This window comes from Myzus persicae, unplaced genomic scaffold (assembly GCF_001856785.1).
Source record: "Myzus persicae strain clone G006 unplaced genomic scaffold, MPER_G0061.0, whole genome shotgun sequence".
Taxonomy (NCBI): domain Eukaryota; kingdom Metazoa; phylum Arthropoda; class Insecta; order Hemiptera; family Aphididae; genus Myzus; species Myzus persicae.
The window spans coordinates 147,064-166,389 of NW_019103850.1; the positions used below are offsets into that span (position 1 = coordinate 147,064).

Genomic DNA, 19,326 nt, shown 5'->3' on the forward strand with positions numbered 1-19,326 from the left:
CATTAGACCACGCAGGGCCTGTATGGCTGCATAAGCTCAAAATAGATATAAACTATAAAAGTAGGACAAGTAGGTATAATTACCTAATGACAATGACGACAGCTGTAGACATTTTTTTTTTATTATATGTAGCAGTAGCCCTGTCGAAGAACAGATTATTTTATTGTTCTATTGTGGTAGATACCAACGCATAAAAATATGTGACTTCTAATCACGAGCTGAACTGAATTTTGTTTATTATTAATTATTATTATTACGTAACATCGTTGGATTCTTTTTTAAAACGGCCAAGAAATGGCTCTTGTTTTGTTTTTCGTGCTGTCCGATAACGCCAAAGCCATAGGCATGAATATCGCATAATAATAATAATAATAATAATAATAATAATAATACTAATACGCAAGTCCCAATGTTACGTCTAGAAGGTAAGTCGTAGGAAACAGGTCATCAATTTGTAATGTAAAATTGTTTGACAACCGATTATATATGTCGGTACACTGTCGCTACGGTTCAATTTCGATCGGCCGGCTTGCGAGTGCATCAAATTAAAAATAATATGCATTATAATGTATTATTAGTAATTGCCACTCCGATGTCTATATTATAATATTATTATATTTGTATTATACGCGTGACAATATTGCAATAATAAACGCGATTGGACGTAGCCGCAGCGGTCGACTCTAATTTTTATTATTATTATTATCATATTTATGCGATTATGCGAACCGCACACACGTTTTGTTACTACGTAGTATGTTGTACTTAGCGCTACCCCTCACCCACCGACCCGACCGACCACTCCACACGCCCCCACCACCGTTCCGCCAGCCCATCCAGTCGAAGTGCCGCGGACATCATCGCTATTATCAATTCCCCCCCCCCCAGCGTCTCCGTCCCGCGGTTCGGCAACAGAGGCCGTCGCAATCGTCGTATCGCCTGTTTTCCTCTCGTCGTCCCGAACCCGACTCGAACACAAAACGTTTGTCGTTTCATTATCGTCCGTCCCGTCGTGTTTTCGTGATCCGTCTACGCAATAACAATAATATCGTACTCTGCGCCGCTGCAGTGACGCGTCTGCCATCCGACCTTTGTGCGACTGTTGTCGTGAGACTCGCTATAAATCGTCATTGTTATTGTACTTGTTACTGTGTGTCCTCTGACGTCGCACGTTGTCCGATCCGCACGATATAACATTCGGTGTATCGTCACCACTATTTTCGTGTTATACGATCTCATAAACGTGATATTGTCGTCGAAAAGAACCCTGACGATGACCGCTGCAGCGGGTGGTGTGCGCCTTTGCGGGCCGCTGGCCTTTTTCGGCCTCGTCGCTCTGCTGTCCTCCGGTAAGTACTGAACTACAAGGTACGACGACTGGGTTGCCAGTAATGTCGTACACCTAACATTATAATATTGTTATCATCGTAATGTACGACGCCGTGCGCGATGTGATCGGCTGTCTCTGGCTGACCTTAACCTTTTTTTTTTTCTCTCTCCGTGCCCAGGTGCTTTGGCCGATGTTGAAACTATCATCGTCCGGGGACATGTCCAAATGCTCGGCTCGCAAGAATGCACTTACGGTCCGGCGTTTTGGTGCAAAAACATTACGTGAGTAAATGTTTCTACGGTTCACATTATTACTGTGCAGGACATGTAGATGTATTGTATTCACTCCCCCGGGTATATCTGGCTACGTTACTGTTTTATTTATTGTTTTTATGTAACAGTTTATTAGATATTATAAAAACACTAACCTCAGTTTAGATTATAAATATCACAGTATCCATTGTGAGTTATCTCTCTTTATTATATTAGTGCACATTAATGTCTGTAAACATGTAGGATAAACATGATGCTTGTTGGATATTTTAAAATATCATTTGATTGCTTGGTATTGCTAATAAACGTTCAAAATATTAATTTTTATAAGATCAAAATTCAATATTTGTATGTATTTATTTTTATACTTATTTCTTGTAGTTAATTTGCTAAGTTTCTTGATAAATAAGAAAGTTATTTATTTGATAGTGTGTATAAATAATTATTGTTTTTGATCTTGGGAGTACAATCAATAAAATACTTTTAATTGCCTGATTAGGTACCTATATAATTTATGGTTGATTCTAAATTAATATACTGTTATAATTATGTGTTTTTTTTTACAATCAATACATTTTTATGTAACAATTATCAGTTATGATATCAAGTACCTTTAGATTAAGTGTCATTAATAATAATAATTTATAGAAGGTATGCGCTGTTGGTAATATATATTTTACCAACATAATATATAACAATACTTAATGGTTATTTAAAAAAAAATTATATACAAATGCATTGTTATCAATTAATTGTGCCAGACAAAAATGTACAGTTCCAACTTAATTTATTTATTATTTCAATTACATAAAAGTATTATTTATATAAAAAAACTGGATAACCCTGAAAAACAGGAAACTATACAATATAGTATATACCTACTGATAAGTCATTTATGACTAAGGCATCCTCGTGTGACTTGTCTTGCTATAATAAATTGTATACAGCTGCTTTAATACATTTTTATATGCCAAGATATTACATGGCATTCATTAAATTTACTTTTAAAGTATTTAAATTTGATAGTTAATTGAAGAACAATGAGCTATATTGTTACAGCATACAATTACACTATTATATTATATTTTATTTCTCAAACAATTTTTGTAATACTTCAGGAACAAAATATTACCACATCTATATTATAATTTAATTATTTAATCTAAATTGCTTATTAAAAAATTAACTTATAGTGTTATATCTACTTAATTCAAATTAATTTGTTTACTGCAGGATAGTTTCTTAATTTCTATCTAACTGTTAATAATAAAAGTGAATATTAAATACTTAATTATTATGAAATATTTATCTGGCATTTATTTTATTTATTGTTTTTTTATGATAGTTTACTCTAGTCTATAGCACTTGCTAATTTCTAACCAACTGATCTAAATTTTATTCTAATTGTTGACATCAAGCCAACCTTAAATTGGTATAAAGGTATATCTACTACTTTATAATTATATTAAAGCAAAATCTCAAAATTATTGGTTTGTATTGTATTAATATTTAATTGAATAGTTAGATATAACTAGATACATTATAATCATTAATTTCATTAACTTTGGAATGGTTTAGAAAAACTGTTTTTAGTGACTGTTTTCTACAGATGATTTTATTGCTATTGTAATGTGCCTGGTGATGTGTTTCTACTATTTGTACATCTGTTTTTATTTTAACGTGTCATCAGATCAAATAATAATTCAATATGAAATCTTAAATTCTGTATTATTTAACAATTATTAGGTATTGAAGGCAAAAATTACAGTCTTTAAATTGTATTCATAAATTTATGAATTATTAATATCTTGCATAGTCTGATAGATTTTTCAATACCTAAGTTATAATATTGATTTTTATATGTATAGCTATTTATTTTATTAATGGTTAGGTATAATATTTTTTTTAACCATTTAATGCAATGAAAAATATTATTATTAAATAAAAAATTATGTTTTAACAACATATGGGTATAGAATTTAATTATGTTTATTCACTTGCCATAAATTAAAATTCATCGATTGCACATTCAATATACTTTTAGACCTAGAAACTGTTTTACTATTTTACACAACAATGTGCCTCTCCCACCCACTCACCCACTCAATATGTTCGCTATCTACATTTACATAATATAGACCATTAAAAAAATTAGACATCCTATACTTATATCAAATATCTTGTTCTGAATAATTAATCATTTAGGGGATGGGCATGTAAGTATAATATTTTCCCACTTTACCAGACACCTTATTTAAACCTTATGTAGCTAGGTATACTGAAAACGATGGTGAAGTCAGAAATTGGTGGTCAAACTTAGTTTCAAAATTATTGATATTTGAAGTTGTAAAGTATACCAAGTAGATTAATAAAATTAATACGCCACTGGCTCCAGTTACTCTACTCCCCTGTTATCAAAACTTTTATTTGATTATTATTTATAACTGGATTCTTCGGTTAATAGGTAATTTACCACACAAATATTTTACAAGCATTTAAAAAAAGCTGATTATAATCTACTAAAAGAAGTAAGTCTATATAATAGGTATATATCACAAACTAAACTAAACCAACAAAAATATTGTTACCTATAATATCATTGGTTATAAAACTTTAAAACTGCAATATGTTTACATATAAAGTATATTACTATACTCTGTTCTAAATAAGAATGCAACACTTTGGTGTTTTCAAATTATAAATGAATAGCAGAGCAATGTTTGGACCTGCCTAGCAGTTTCTTATCATTTTGTGTTTGATCGTCACAGGTTGACTGTAGTCGTACTCTCTAGAACGGACAAAATTTGAAATATATTGTATATTTTTTTTCTCATTATTTTTTGTACAAATCACAAAACATAAAAATTTGTTTTGGTCAATAACAACCTTTTTAAAAAATAAGTTTTTTATTTACAATAGATACTAGTAAATAATAACAAAACCAATAAGTATAAAAAGAAAATGGCTTTGTTCAATAGCAACTAATATTTATACTTTGTTTACAAAAATACATTTAATGTTCTAAAGATAAGTTAAATAGTTGTTGTTGGAATTAAAATATAGAAATAATTTTTGGTGTATGGTTATTGATTAAATACACATAGTAGAGTAGTTAAAATTTGAATAATTCTTTTTAATTGACAACGGAAATTAATTGTTTTTTAGCAATGCTGCTGGTTGTAATGCTGTCCAACATTGCATTCAAACAACTTGGGTTACACAGACATATCCAGAAGATAATGATGATATTTGTACTATTTGTAAAAATATGGTGAAAGAGGCTCGTGACACACTCACCAGTAATGTTACATTGGTTAGTTATTAATGTATTAAAGTTAAATATATCAACAACATTTAAGTTAACATATTCCTGACTTAGAATCGAATAATGAATAAAAGTAATAAAAAATATATTTATATATAATAGTTGTGTTATACTGCTATGCTGTACAGAGAACATATGACTTAATACAAATTCTTGTAGTCACCCAATTTACTATTTGTAAAATAAATAATATTATAGTTATAATAATTGAATGATTTAACTTATAGGAAGAATTGAAAGAAGTCTTCGATGGATCTTGTGATTTATTGCCTTTGAAAATAATTAAAAAAGAGTGTAAGAAATTATCGGATGATTTTATACCCGAACTTGTTGATACTTTGGCTTCACAAATGGACCCCAATGTTGTTTGCACCGTTTCTGGTTTGTGTAATAATGAACGCATTGATAAGTTTTTATTGGAAAATAAAAAAAAAGTAATCATAATATTTTAATAAATTTTTTTTATTTGTATTAATTAAACTTTTTTATAGGAGCAATCAGCAGTCGGTAGTGAACACCATCCATGTGAAAAATGTGTTATTGCTATGAACAAAGGGGAAGATTTAGTACAGAGTATGTCTAGAGATGATGTTTTAAATAGATTCTTGATGGTCAGTTTAGTAATGAATATGTGTTTAACAATATATTGATGTTATTTAACAAATAAAATAGGTTTATATTTATATTTAATTTCTTTATTAGATGTGTGGAGAACTGAGCAGCTATTCTGATGCATGCAGTAGTATTGTATTAACATATCACAATGAAATATACAATGCCGTTAAAAATGGTTTTAATAAACGTAATGTGTGTATGTTGAGTGGTATGTGTTCAGAAGCATTCCATCCTCATGCTGATGGTTATGAGGTAAGCATGGAGTTAACAATTAAAGAAATATTTTGCTATTTGTAAATTTATTTACAGAAATCAATTAACGCTTTGATGGGTGTTGAAATAAGTAATGCTGGTGAGCGAGGTAGGATTCAAATCCAAAAATCTAATGAAGTCAGTGATGAATTGACATGTGAATTTTGTGAAACCTTGGTCAAACATTTGAGAGATATTTTGGTTGCTAATACAACTGAAGAACAATTTTCCGACGTACTAAAAGGTCTTTGCAAACAAACTAAAAGTTTCTCAACTGAGGTATTTTTCAAATATATATTAATGTTATAATGTAATTTGTGTATTTATTATTATGTCTTGTTTCAGTGTTTGGCAATAGTTGATGAAAATTATACACGTATCTATAAGTTCCTTGTAAACGAATTGAATGGAAAAGTTCTTTGTACAATAGTTGGTATTTGTCCCAAATCTCTTAATTCTCGTTATGATCTCAACTATATTATAGTAAGTTAATAACTATTTATAACAGTAAAAATCATACTTCTTACTTGTAATTTTATTTTATTCAATGTATCCCTTAATTTAGCCATTGTACCCGCTTGTTCCAATTGAACTTTTACAAACCCAGGAAGCCTCTAAAATTGAAGAAGATAGTTCATTTACTGCTAAAAAAGAACAAAATCAAAATGAACATAAGCCTACCCTTGTTGTGGTTGATGAACAACCTCCTAAAGTTCAAAATATTAATGTCATTAAGAAATCTCCAGTTATTGATGTATTCTATAAGGAAATGCATTTTGTTGGTAAGATGAATTGTTTACATAGTATATCTTATAATATATAAATAAAACATTATTACAGTAATTAGTTATTTATAATATTATATTTTTGTTTAGTCAACGATGTCAGTATGCCCACGGATAAAACTACATGTTTCTTGTGCCAATCAATTTTAAATTATGTGCAACAAGTAGTAACTGATCCAAAGTCTGAAGCAGAAATCCGTACAGCATTGGAGAAATCCTGCTTGGTCGTGCCATCATCATTTGAACAACAATGTAAACAGTTTGTCGACCAATATGGTGATGCTTTTATTTCACTTGTAGCTCAAGAAGTTGATCCCTCAATTGTGAGTGCTCAATTATGGTTTTCCTTGCCCTAAGTATAATAAATAACTAATTATTTTTTTATTTGCTTAGATCTGTCCAGAATTGAAATTATGCCCAGTTACAGACTTGTCATTAACTTCCAACAAAGATAGTGAAAGTTCTAATAATTGTCCAATGTGTGTTATTTTTATGTCAGCTTTAGAATCTGAAATCTCTAATAAAGACACAGAAGTAAGTGGACACATTTTCACATAGTTAATGAGTGATAATTAATTGTTTAGTATTTGTCAAATGAATAAAGTATTCTTAATGCACAATCACATCCTAAGTAAAAAATTATAGTTCTGAAAATGGTATGTGTTTGTAACTGCCATCGTACTGTAAAAATGTATTAATCTGCCACCGGGTGACTATCCATTTTAGTATGTATACTTTTTATATACTGATACAAAACTCGCAAATAAAAATAAATAATAATAATATGTAATTAAGACATTTTCCTAAAGAACCTTTCAATGGCTTAATGTGTTACACATTTGATTTTTATGCTATTAGTGTACAAATTTCAATATTAAATATTTTAAAGACAGGCCGACATCGTACTAATAACATTATAATATATTAAACACATTTCAAATATTTTAAGGACTAAATATCCTTTTCAATAAATAGATCACATTGATGACTGAATTACAAACACTTGAGATGTTGAGATAGAGGGTAATATCAACATCTTAAATTAAATACTGGTAGTTTAGTAATACATTTTGTACAGATCAATATGCAGGGAAATGACAATTAATTACCACTGTGCCTAGGCGCTCAGCCATGGTTGGTAAGATAATGTCAGCCCAACCAGTGTCAACTATTTACATACACGTTTTAACAAAATACAGTTATATATATATATTATTTTGGCATATAATCTTGAATCAGTATATGGTCCAAGCATAATAATTAATAATATAGTATTTTATATACTTAATTTCATATCAACTTGAAACTAAAGTTAAAAATTTAAAAAAAAGGTAGACATGTGTTTACTGCTCTGCTGTACAGTAGTTGTCAAGCATTAAAGCATGTCCAGAGCCATGGCAAATGGGGCAGATGCCCTAGGGAAGGTTGTACAATTTTTTAGGACTGTAAATGTTTAAATAATTATGTTTAATAAGAGCGCCTTTGAAAGTTATCATGGCACTGGACATGTCATTGTATGAATGTGTTATATTTTGAATTCAATGATAAATCATTGCATACGAAAAACAATTCTGAGCTGTGACTTAGTTGTATCCTAATAAACTTTTATAAACATGAAGTCAAATTTAATTATAAAAAAAAAAAACAATAATTGCAAATATCTCATGGCAAAATTTAGCGTAACTTATGTGGAATCTTTTATTTACATTTTTATAGTTAGCTATGAAAAAAAAAACTTTTATACATTTCTAACTGAAATAGCATGTTGTGTGGCAAGGGCAGAAAGAGTGACCTATTTCAGTCCTGGGCAACGTGTGCAGCACAAGTGAGGAAAAATACACATTGTACATACAATACATTTATTTACTACACTTAAAATCTAAAAAAAAAATCCTATTATATAAAAATGATGTGTATGTACCTCAGTTTTTGATATTTATAAATGATTTACAAAAAATACAAAAAATTGGGATTCTCTGCGATAGATTCTCTATCTCCTAGTTTTTTTGGACGAGAAAATCAATTTTTGCCTTCATAAATTTGAAAATTTAGTTTTGTATTAAAATTATATTAGATAAGTAACAAACCTATACTTTTTTTTACTTATATGATAATAATTGAAATAGATTGAAGAAAAATTGTTACCTGTTTTAACGTTAGTTTATCATATTTTCTACAATTGTAGTATCAAGTAAAACAAATTTTATAGTTTTTAAATGAGAATACGAAAGATCAATGAACGAGCTTATTCGCTAACCCATTACTTACTTTAATATATCAAAGTGTTAAAAATATTCCACAGTGGGTAGATGGTCATTTAAATATGGTTATATTTTAGTATATTTAATCTGTTGTAATAATGACAAGTGTATACAATTGTTTTACCTAAGTAATATCATTTACTATGGTGAAAATACCAAGAAGATTGACACACAGAATACTGTGACAGTGTAAAAGTACCTTCATTAAAACATAAAATTTTTTACAATGACAATGATTTGTTGTGATATAATATAATATGTTAAATAATTTATTGCAAATGGCTGTATAAATGTTGATAAAAATAGTTTTCTTCAGTCAAAAAGCTTAAAATGTTTTACAGGGTCACCCTATGTGTAAAGTAAAAAAAAAATTGTTATTGTTAATTATTTAGTTACAAGTTGATATTACAAAAACAAATACATCATAAATCTTATGCCACAATAATATATAATTTAATAATTGTATTCTGTTTATTTGTGTATATAAGATGTTGATACTGGATGGCTGTTCCATATCTTACTGACCATGATCAGTCATCAGACACAGCAAATAAGTATACTTAAAATAAATAATTAATTCTAATTGTGATATTTAGGAAGTGATAAAAAAAAAATTGGAAAAGTTATGTACCAAACTACCATCAAAATGGAAAGGAGAATGCACAGTTTTTGTTTCAACTCAGTTACAAAGTATACTTGACATGTTAGTTGCTCAAGTTAAGCCTGAAGAAATTTGTGTTTTATTGGACATTTGCAAGCCAAAGACCATATCTGAAAGTGCTGAAAATGATTTAGGTGAGCACCGTATGAAATGTTTATTTATTATTTTAATAAATTAGTAGGTAAAATTGAATTTTTGGATTTTTATTTTTTTTTTAGAAGCTAATATGATTGCTACAGCTGGACAAGTTACTATAGTATTTCCAGGATACAATATGGGACAATTATTGGCTAATAATTACAAAATGTTGGAAGAGCCAAAAGTTCCAACTCCATTTTGTTTAGTATGCACTGTTGTAATGAAATATTTGCACGGTGTCATCAAAGACAAATCGAATCAAGTAAGAATTGTTGTAAAGTTTATTTTTGTACAGAAGTTGTTTTTTAACAAATTAATTTTCCTTTTTTTTTAGGAAGAAATAGAACATGCTTTAGAATCAGTATGTAGCATATTACCCAATGTTGAAGAAAATGAATGTCAATCATTTATTGACTCAAACTATAATAAAATCATCAACTTTATTCAAATTGGAACTGATCCGGGTATTGCGTGTATGGCATTAATGGTTTGCGATGATGGCAAAAGTAAATCAACAATTAATAATGTTATATGCATAAATAATATTGCTATTTTTATGGAAAAATATATATATATTATTTATATATGTGTTTTATATAGCTATAGGTAAACAAACTATTGACCTGCCAAAAGAAAAAGTACGTTTAACTACAACAGAACCTGCTGAATTGGATAGTTCTGATGGTTGTGCTGCCTGTGAAGCATTTATCACTGTATTTGAAGATCGTTTAACTAATGATTCAGTAAACGTTGATGATTTAGATTTGATTGAGCTGTGCGATGAAGTTGAAGTTGCACATAAGGATCAGGTAAATAAAATTATATTGGTGTTCCTAAATTTCAGTAAACAAATTGTGTACAATTATTATCAAACGTATAGTCAGTTAGATGACATTCAGACCCAAGAAATTATATTTATTAATTTTTTTAAACCCCCCATCATATTAAAATTGTTATTACTGACAATCTCTTATAATATCCCTACCTCAACAAATTAAGATAATAAGTATTATTTTTACACTGCGAGGTTTAGTGTATGTGTTTGTGCGTGAACGTTTTAAACTCACTTTAGCGAGTTCTAACATTATAAATTCACATAAATAAATATTATGCAGTGTATGGAGATGATAGAGTCATACGCTCAATCTTTCAAAAATCTCTTGAACCGCTTGCCTACATGGATGATGTGTGAAAAAGTGGCAATGTGCAGTAAAAATAAAAGTTTTGCGGTCAACCAATTTAGTAACTCCAGATGTTTAGAAGGCTCTGAGTTTTGGTGCAAATCATGGGATAACGCCAAAGAGTGCAAGGTAATTATCAAATTCAATTGTTTCTATCAATATTAATTATTACAATGTGCTCTTTTTCGTAAAGCTAGTGACTTAACAAATTGTAGTTTTATTGATTTAAACTTGTTGTTTTGGTTTCCAAACAAATTTAATTTACTAAATAACAACTGTGTTGTTTATTTTAACAGCTTTTGATTTATTGTTTTTTTTTTTTTATGAAAACATAGTGTTGATTTGAAAAAAAATAATAAAAGCATTTGAACTATTCTTTAAAATCTCACGTATATAATTGTTATGACATTTTAAATTTTACAAGAATCAATGAATTCATTCTCTGATAAATGTATTCGTTTTTATTTTCAGGCTGAATCGTTATGCAAACGCTCTTTATGGAACGTAAAAATCATCGAAGATTAAAGTGATATTCAATTAGATTAAAATTAACACTCATGTTATGTGAATGCAAAATCAATATTATAATTAATGATAATTTATAATATTGATAGTCTAGACTTAACAATTATTATTACCTATAAATATTCCTTTTTATGTTGATAGATGGTTTTTAAATATATTATGTGTTAAGATAAAACAATAATAAAAATTGATGTTTCAAATTTTCTCTTTTAGTTATACTATAATATACATATTTGTACTATCTTTTGTTTTTTTTCTTTTGAAAACATTTTGGATTAACTAATTTATAATGAAAAATATATATTTTTATACTTACTATAAATATATCAAAGGGGAAAACAATGTTTCTATAAGAAATATAAACTTAAAATAAATTCACAAGATGTTTAAGTAATCAAAACTTAAAATATTAGTGAAATTAATCCTATCTCTTATATGTATTTTTTTTTATACAAAATTGGTGTTTATATATATATTTATAGTAGAAAAACAACTTTTTATTAAGACAATTCATTGTAATCCAACAGAATAGTTTGATTTCGGCATGTCAGAATAGTATGAAAATGTTTGTAACAATAGGCCGTGAAATCATAGAAAAAGTTAAATTGTCAAAATGTATTGTACAGTTTTTATAAGGAATCTTAACGACAATTTCTTGTTGTTTTGTTTAGCAACTAAATATAAATTGACTGAGATGTTTAATAATCTTTAAACTTGGTAGATGTACATCAAGCAGGAAAATGTGCTTCGAAATATCTAGCCTTAATCATAACAATACAATTATGTTGGTGAACTTAATCTAATGTTAAATTTTTCAAAGTTGCCATTGTCTAAACTGTTTAATATGCAATACTTCACAACTGAATTACAGTTGTAGAAAATATGTATTATGATAAATGTGATGAAAAGTAAATATAACTATAAATATCTAATAAACTTTATTGACAAAATCAATGTTTTGTAGTTGTTTTTTTTATAAACAAACAATAATACTCCACTAATTACAATATATTCCTTGGGTCATCAGTCATCGTGCAAATACATAAGCTGCCGTGTATTACTTTGTAGATGGTCTCATATTTGAAATTTCTGTTTAAAGGTCAACGACTTCCTGAATCTCATTAAGTACAGTTGTAAGACCAAATTTGCTGACAATAACAATGATTGGCTTATTAGGACTTTAATTGAAAGCTTGCGAACCACATGCACCAAACAGTGTCGTAAGGATTTTTGAAATGATTCACTGTTAAATTTTATAGAATTTTAAAAAGTTTTTATTTTCAGTGGATAAAAAGTATGGAAAATTTCATCCCAAGTGCACTATTTGCAAAGACGTGATCCACGACATCAAACATAAAATCGAAACTTCTCCGCTGGAAGTATGAACTAACACTATACTAAAAGATAATTTTTATTAATTTAAAATATGTCTGCAGAAAGATATTCAGTACCGATTAGAATCATTATGTGATGCTCTACCAAACAAGGACCAGTGTGTAAACTTGGTGGATAAGTACACCGAAAAACTTCTGAACACTTTTATAGATGACATTAAAGAGCAAAGTGTATGTGCTGAAATTGGTTATTGCTAATAATATCAAGATATCGGAAATCAAATTATAACAAACTCTACTGATACTTAACATTAAGGACTGATATTTACTCAATTTAGTCGTCTATTTTATACTTTTGTTTTATTATAAAAATTATCTATGTAAATATAGTAACTATGGTAATAAATAAATACATACATGGATTAATTATAAAAAGAAATGCATATATATTTTTATCATTTAGGTGAATAATACAACAAATTATTGTACATTCTAAATTTTACGTAATCGAAGAAATTTTCGATTAAAAACATAATCAAAAACAATTTTCGATTGATATAACTTGAGTGAAAAAAATTATTATTACAAAAAAAAGTCGAAAAGTTTACTTTGTCTTAATATAATTAGTCTTTGCCATAAGAAGTATTATACCTCCAACACTTGCACAAAAGTAGCAAATGGAATCATTTGTAATATACGAGGTATAAAAACTAATTATTGAATTAAGGCAAAAGAACAAATGGTAAATGAATAAAATCAAATTACATAGATTACAAATTACAAATAAATGTTTTACATTTAATTAAAGTCTTGTATGGCAGGTGGAATTTTACTGTGGTTTTTGAGATCCCTTTTTGCCGATGAGGGATTTGTGGATATGAGGGATAACACCTGCAAAAAAAAAGAAAAACATAATATATAGGGTACAATTTATAACAACGCCACAATTTATATTACCTCCTCCTGCAATTGTAGCTCTGATGAGGGTGTCTAATTCTTCGTCTCCTCTGATGGCAAGTTGCAAATGACGTGGTGTAATACGTTTCACTTTTAAATCTTTAGAAGCATTGCCAGCCAATTCGAGTACCTTTGAATAAAAAATATTTTAATCCAATACTATAGATAAAATTGCTCAAACAATATTTACTTCAGCAGTCAAATATTCTAATATGGCAGCACTGTACACAGCAGCTGTAGCTCCAACACGACCATGACTTGTAGTACGGTTTTTTAAATGACGGTGAATTCTACCCACTGGAAACTAAATAAATTATGTAAATAATTGATAGATAGAATATTGAAGGGACAACATGTTTATTAATGAGCTACACTACTTAATTTATGTACATAATGATGTGTATAAAAATGACATGTCTGTGGACGTATTTATTTGTTTTATGGTGAATTAAATTAGATTTTCATAAGAATTTTGTTTCTTTTATCTTAGGTTAAATATGCACATCATGTTTTAATGTTTCCAGAAAACATACAGATTCATCAAGTTCTTTTTCTGACTGAATTTACAATTAACTATTGATATACCCAAAGTAACTTTTCTATCTTTAAACTATTGTAACTTAAAAAATAAAGGTCACCACACACTGCAGCGATAGCAGTAAAATGAGTCTGGACTCAATTTACTGCCACCTCAGCGGCATGATCAAGACAAAAGAATTTTACCGCTACCGCTGCAGTATAAGGGATCTTTAACTAGGTATATCACATTTTGTGTATAAGTATTAGTTCAATAATTATAAAAGTAATTCAAAAAATTATCAAATGAAGTGATTAATGATATATTTATAGAATTAATTCAATAAAGAGAATTGACACAGTTCAACTTAATTTTAAAGATTTATTTATAATGTATGTCTCAATAAGTATGGATAAACAATTCCATTTAAAATTAATACTTCAAGTATTATTTGATATTTCATTTATTGCCGGGTGCGCTCTCTTTTGAAGATTTGAAGAACCAATTGAATAATAAAAAATTTTAGAAACAAAATTAATGAAGAAAGATATTTGAACATGATTTAAATTCTTTGAACAGTAACCTACAAAAATAATAAAAAGTAGATAAAAAAGTACTTTTTCGTGCATAGTATTTTATAACATAAGAAAAGGGGTATCTTAAACTATCAAATTAAAAGTCTTTTTTTATTAACTAAAGAATAATATATTTGGTTTTGAATGTTGTAAAAATAAACAAATAACTAAATAATGGGGAAAAATATAAATAAACGAAGCCGGTAATCTACCTACAGAGGTTAAGCGATTATGCAAATCGATATCCTCAAGGTGGTTGGAAAAATCAATTGCAACATACTACATTAGATCAAATTGAAAACAATGCCTAGTTTCAACATGCCAAGAATCGAATCATCTTGTAAGAAAGTAAACCCAATAATGGGAAGAATAATGTGCCGAAAAACGAAAAGAGCTAGTACAGAAGTGGCGAGCAAACATTGACACAAGAGTTTGGTTAAATGTAAAACAAACACACACACACACATACCAGTCGACCGGTGAGAGTAAAAAATATTTCAGCCGACGGCGGCGGCGGTGCCGTTGTCGTTAAAAACGCGCGCAAAACGATCCAGTGGATTCATTTGTGTTCGTTTTGAGCGGGCCAAACGATAGGAGGGGTAACTGTTGATGAGGGGGAGGGGGAATCGAGTCGTTACCGGCGCCAAACCGAGGCGTCATCCAACGACATTATTGCGACCGGTACTTAAGTACGCACGGCCGTTTTTCTCGTCGATGTTTCTTAAGAGTTATGACGAATTAATAATAATAGCAACGGCATTGACACGCCGTCGCGGCTTACCTGTAAGCCTGCCCTGGCGGACCTGGACACTGCTTTCGCCTTCGATTTACCGGAGTCTTTACCCGCTTTACCACCAGCCTAGAGTGAAAACAAAACAGATGAAAATAAAATGTTCAAACATCATGAGCGCGGTTCGAGACGCGACCGAACGGCGGCGGCATGCGTGCGTTTTTTTGCGCGGTAAAAAACCGTCGCCATCGGGCGGCGCAGTCGGTCGGCGATCAGTGAAAAATGAAAAATCACGCAAACGTCGGCGGCGGGCATGAGTACGTACCATTTTCGCTAAGGCGGTGGTGCTCTGTTGTTACAACGGGACGGCGGTTAACGGAACTGGAACGTTGTCGCTGTGCGGCACTAACGACACAGCCGGTGCGATTCGTCGACGGCGGTGCGAGTGTGTGACTGCTGTGTCTCGCTATGTTTTCGGCGAGCCGGGTGAGCGGATGGCGGGCGAAAAAAACCGTTGAGAAAAAAAAAACAAGAAAAAATAAAACCGAACGTCACGCCAATCGGTCGGTGGACATGCAGTGAGCGGCGGTAGCAAACAGTCGTCGGATACGCAAACACAGTGTACACAAGCGCTCACCCGCACTCGCAAGCACAAGCCTCCCGGGCATGCGCAATGGCCCGTGCAGCGACCGTTACGCGCTCCAACCTCCGTGGCCGCCATGTTTGGTGTGCACGTGACCGGCCGACGGCCAATCGCCGTTGCCGGTGCACCGACGGCGGGCGAACCGTCCGAGGGACGACGCCGTCGCGGAAATCGATGCCGTTAACAAAAGAAATCGGCACTGGCCAGCGTTGGCGGGACGTTGTAGGCTCGCGCCGCAAATGCCGCCATTTTTCCTTCCCCTCCCCGTCGTCGTTCGTTGAAAGCACGATTCGTGACTTGGGCGCACTTCTCTATGCCCACGCGATCGCAATGCGTACCGAAAAAAACCTCAAACGTTACTGACGGTCAGCAATCCACGCCCGTAGAACTTCGAGCAACGAGGGCTCGCTTTAAACGTATCGCAAGATTTGAAGATGCCGGGTTATCTCCCGCTCAAAAACGTCGTTATCGCCGGCAGCCGTAAACCAAAGAGGTTACAAGTTGTAACTTACAACCATGAGCGATAGCACAGACTTGTCACTAGCTTGCTGTTGTTACTATATGGAAATCTGTGGACGATAGACTTAGAAACAAAGAAAATTATGAATCTGTGGTCACATATTACAACCGTCTTTTCATTCGTCGACATGGCTTTAAGATAGTGCTCGAAGGTCCGCAGGACGTGGCGAACGGGTTTAGCGCCGGCAAATTATTATATCCCATAATATTACAACAATTGTTGTACGAGCCCGGATTAATTGGCACCCATTCAACTTTAACCACAGATAATATTAATAAATAATCTGCGCGCTAACTTCAAAAAATTGTATCACTATATACATTTTTAAGGCTCTATATAACATTGTATGCATTTGTACCATGAAAAATAATGTGTAGAAACGGATCAATGTGAGCGATAATTGAGAATATTGAATTTTCTTAAAATTTGGTAGAATTTTCAATTTGAAATTAGCGAAATTTTTAATTGTGCTTTGCTGAATTTTTCGTATAATTTCGAATGATATTAACTGATTTTTAAAATCAGCGCTGGTAGCACTGGTGACCCGACACGATATCTCTAAGACTCGTTCGTGGTTTGTTGGACAAAATTATAGATAAGTTTGTCCGTTTACCTTTTAGTATTTTGAATTTTCCCATAGTTACCACAATAAAAAATTTTATTTATTGGTTATAGAATTAGCTACTTGTGATCAACGTGTCATACATTTTTGATCCTTAGGTATAAAAGTTATACATTTTATAAATTTTTAACTACAAAATAATTTGACGAATTTTGTCAAAATTTGAACTTTTAATACTTATAAAAGAAAATCGTTGAATCATTAAAATCTCTCAGCTTCTATTATGATACTTATAAGGAACCTTGTATCAAAGACTCAAAGTTTTTTACCCGACGAATAAAGTTGAATTGATATTTATAAAATAAAAAACTAAAAAAATAGAAAATTAAAGTGTCCATAAATAACTCAAAACAAGTGAAAATGTTTTGAAATCATGTAAAGTAAATGATAAAATCCACATTTTATTGAGAATTTCATTTACTTGCAGAATTTTGAACGAAAATATAATAAGAAATTCGTTGTACATAAGAGAATTTATTAATTTATCCCCATATACCCAATGTCAAATTTGAAACTCAAAAAATTAATTTGACTTTCCGGTAAATATTTAATTTCTGTTAAATGTAGAAAAACTTAAGAGGAAGCATTACGTTTTCAAACCTTGTATATCGTATATGTATATGAATTTCTCACACAACATAATAAACAAATTTATGTGATCCTTATGAGTTTTGTCCAAAGTCAAAACCCTAACTTCAGACGTAGAGTAGGGCATTATTCGAATACTTTTTTCACAAATATTTGAATAATTTTCAAAACTAATATTGAGCTTCATACAAAAATGTACAAAATAGATTAGGAGGCATTTAGATATTAGATCGGAAATGTCCTATAAATCTGTAATAGTTAGGTACCTTTTCAATCTTATAATGTCGATTATTTACATTTTGAAAGCGTAGTTTTATCAAATGTACACAATACTTTACCTTATGATTACTAGTAGTTGTTCGTGTTTCCACGTAAGTCGTTCTTTAATTTTTAAGGACGTATAAATGTGTGACTATAGTTATTTTATTTGACTTAGAAATTTAAAAAAAAAATTGAGCTTAAATCCAAAATATTTTTTTGAGCTTCTGAATTTCGTAATTTGACAACATACTTAAAAATCAGGAAAAATTGCAAATTATTTTCAGTTAGAAATTCAGACAAAATCTAAGATTTTAAAATTTAATACAAGATTCCTTAAAGGTTTGTCTATTTAATCAACCAAGAGTCAAATTAAATTTTTATGAGAGTTTGAAATTGCAATTTTTAAATCATAGGATATTCACTCGATTTCTCATAAAAACTTAGAACAAGGTTACGCATAAGTAGTTACTACTGTTAATAAAAAATATATGAACAACATTTTTTTTATAATTATTTTAAAAATAAATTTGGATGAAATAACATATTTAAACCAAGAATAGAGATTTTAGTTATTTTGTTATCTAAAAAAAAATTATGCATGGGTAAGTGGAAACATTTGGGGAAGGTTTATATTATGTTTTTCACATACAGTTACATTATCAAAAGCAATTTTTTGGTTATCTAATACCAATGCACCATTATTACCTTAGCCAACTAGTAAAGAATCCAAATTTATACTATTGTAAGAAAAGTGTGTATTTTGAGTTTCTTGTATAATTAACTGACCTTAATTTTCTATAACATTTTCAGTGTTTGGTCAAGACTTTTAGTGTAAAAATATCTTTGAGTGCACAACTGGAATTAGTCTGTACTTAGGGGAGTTCAACTACTACACAAATTACATTTTATAATTTTTTTTATCAAAGTCCAATATAATATATATATATACATATACTTTTTAATGATTTGATTCGTGCACATCTAATGGCGAATAAAATTGTATTAAGGAAATCCAAATTAAACAAAATTTTGTACATCATTTTTTATAGTTTAAACGTAGTAATGAATAATATATATTAACAAACAAACAAACTTCTAATGACGTAAAAATTGTATATAAAACAATAAAACCATAATAAATTAATATAAAATATATTATGTTTATATAACTCGATAGAAAAAAATGATAATTTATAGGATAAATAAAATCCTAATATATAATTTTTAGGACAAA

The 19,326-nt window shown here is 30.2% G+C and overlaps 2 protein-coding genes across 3 annotated transcripts; one reads left to right on the top strand and one right to left on the bottom strand.

Moving 5' to 3' along the window:
• The first annotated feature begins 945 nt into the window (after nt 1-945).
• On the top strand, nt 946-13,012 carry LOC111035448. Of its 2 annotated transcripts, XM_022317073.1 has the most exons (18): nt 946-1,349; nt 1,509-1,611; nt 4,768-4,915; nt 5,155-5,361; nt 5,419-5,538; nt 5,630-5,794; nt 5,852-6,073; nt 6,140-6,277; nt 6,360-6,576; nt 6,670-6,902; nt 6,973-7,113; nt 9,437-9,635; nt 9,720-9,901; nt 9,974-10,145; nt 10,240-10,448; nt 12,445-12,565; nt 12,630-12,724; nt 12,782-13,012. In XM_022317073.1, the coding sequence occupies exons 1-18, from the start codon at nt 1,274-1,276 to the stop codon at nt 12,935-12,937; spliced, it is 2,904 nt and encodes a 967-aa protein (XP_022172765.1). In that variant the 5' UTR covers nt 946-1,273; the 3' UTR covers nt 12,938-13,012. The 2 variants fall into 2 exon arrangements, with proteins under 2 accessions (XP_022172765.1, XP_022172766.1); XM_022317074.1 differs by lacking the exons at nt 12,445-12,565; nt 12,630-12,724; nt 12,782-13,012 and adding exons at nt 10,755-10,949; nt 11,292-11,397 and having other exon boundaries at nt 1,274-1,349.
• Nucleotides 13,013-13,106: 94 nt separating this feature from the next.
• LOC111035449 (histone H2A.V) lies at nt 13,107-16,080 on the bottom strand. Its single transcript, XM_022317076.1, has 5 exons — nt 15,784-16,080; nt 15,510-15,587; nt 13,827-13,940; nt 13,637-13,766; nt 13,107-13,570 (listed from the first exon to the last, which is right to left on the bottom strand). The coding sequence occupies exons 1-5, from the start codon at nt 15,784-15,786 to the stop codon at nt 13,509-13,511; spliced, it is 387 nt and encodes a 128-aa protein (XP_022172768.1). The 5' UTR covers nt 15,787-16,080; the 3' UTR covers nt 13,107-13,508.
• Between the last annotated feature and the right edge of the window lie 3,246 nt (nt 16,081-19,326).

Bases quoted from the DNA above. Each gene is read 5' to 3' on its own strand.
- LOC111035448 (XM_022317073.1), top strand. From the start codon at position 1,274: ATGACCGCTGCAGCGGGTGGTGTGCGCCTTTGCGGGCCGCTGGCCTTT. The intron at 1,350-1,508 runs GTAAGTACTGAA...CTCCGTGCCCAG, and splicing joins CGTCGCTCTGCTGTCCTCCG to GTGCTTTGGCCGATGTTGAA. The intron at 9,902-9,973 runs GTAAGAATTGTT...CTTTTTTTTTAG, and splicing joins TCAAAGACAAATCGAATCAA to GAAGAAATAGAACATGCTTT.
- LOC111035449 (XM_022317076.1), bottom strand. The intron at 13,941-15,509 runs GTAAGCCGCGAC...TAATTTATTTAG, and splicing joins CCGCCAGGGCAGGCTTACAG to TTTCCAGTGGGTAGAATTCA. The intron at 13,571-13,636 runs GTAATATAAATT...TTTTTTTTGCAG, and splicing joins AGCTACAATTGCAGGAGGAG to GTGTTATCCCTCATATCCAC.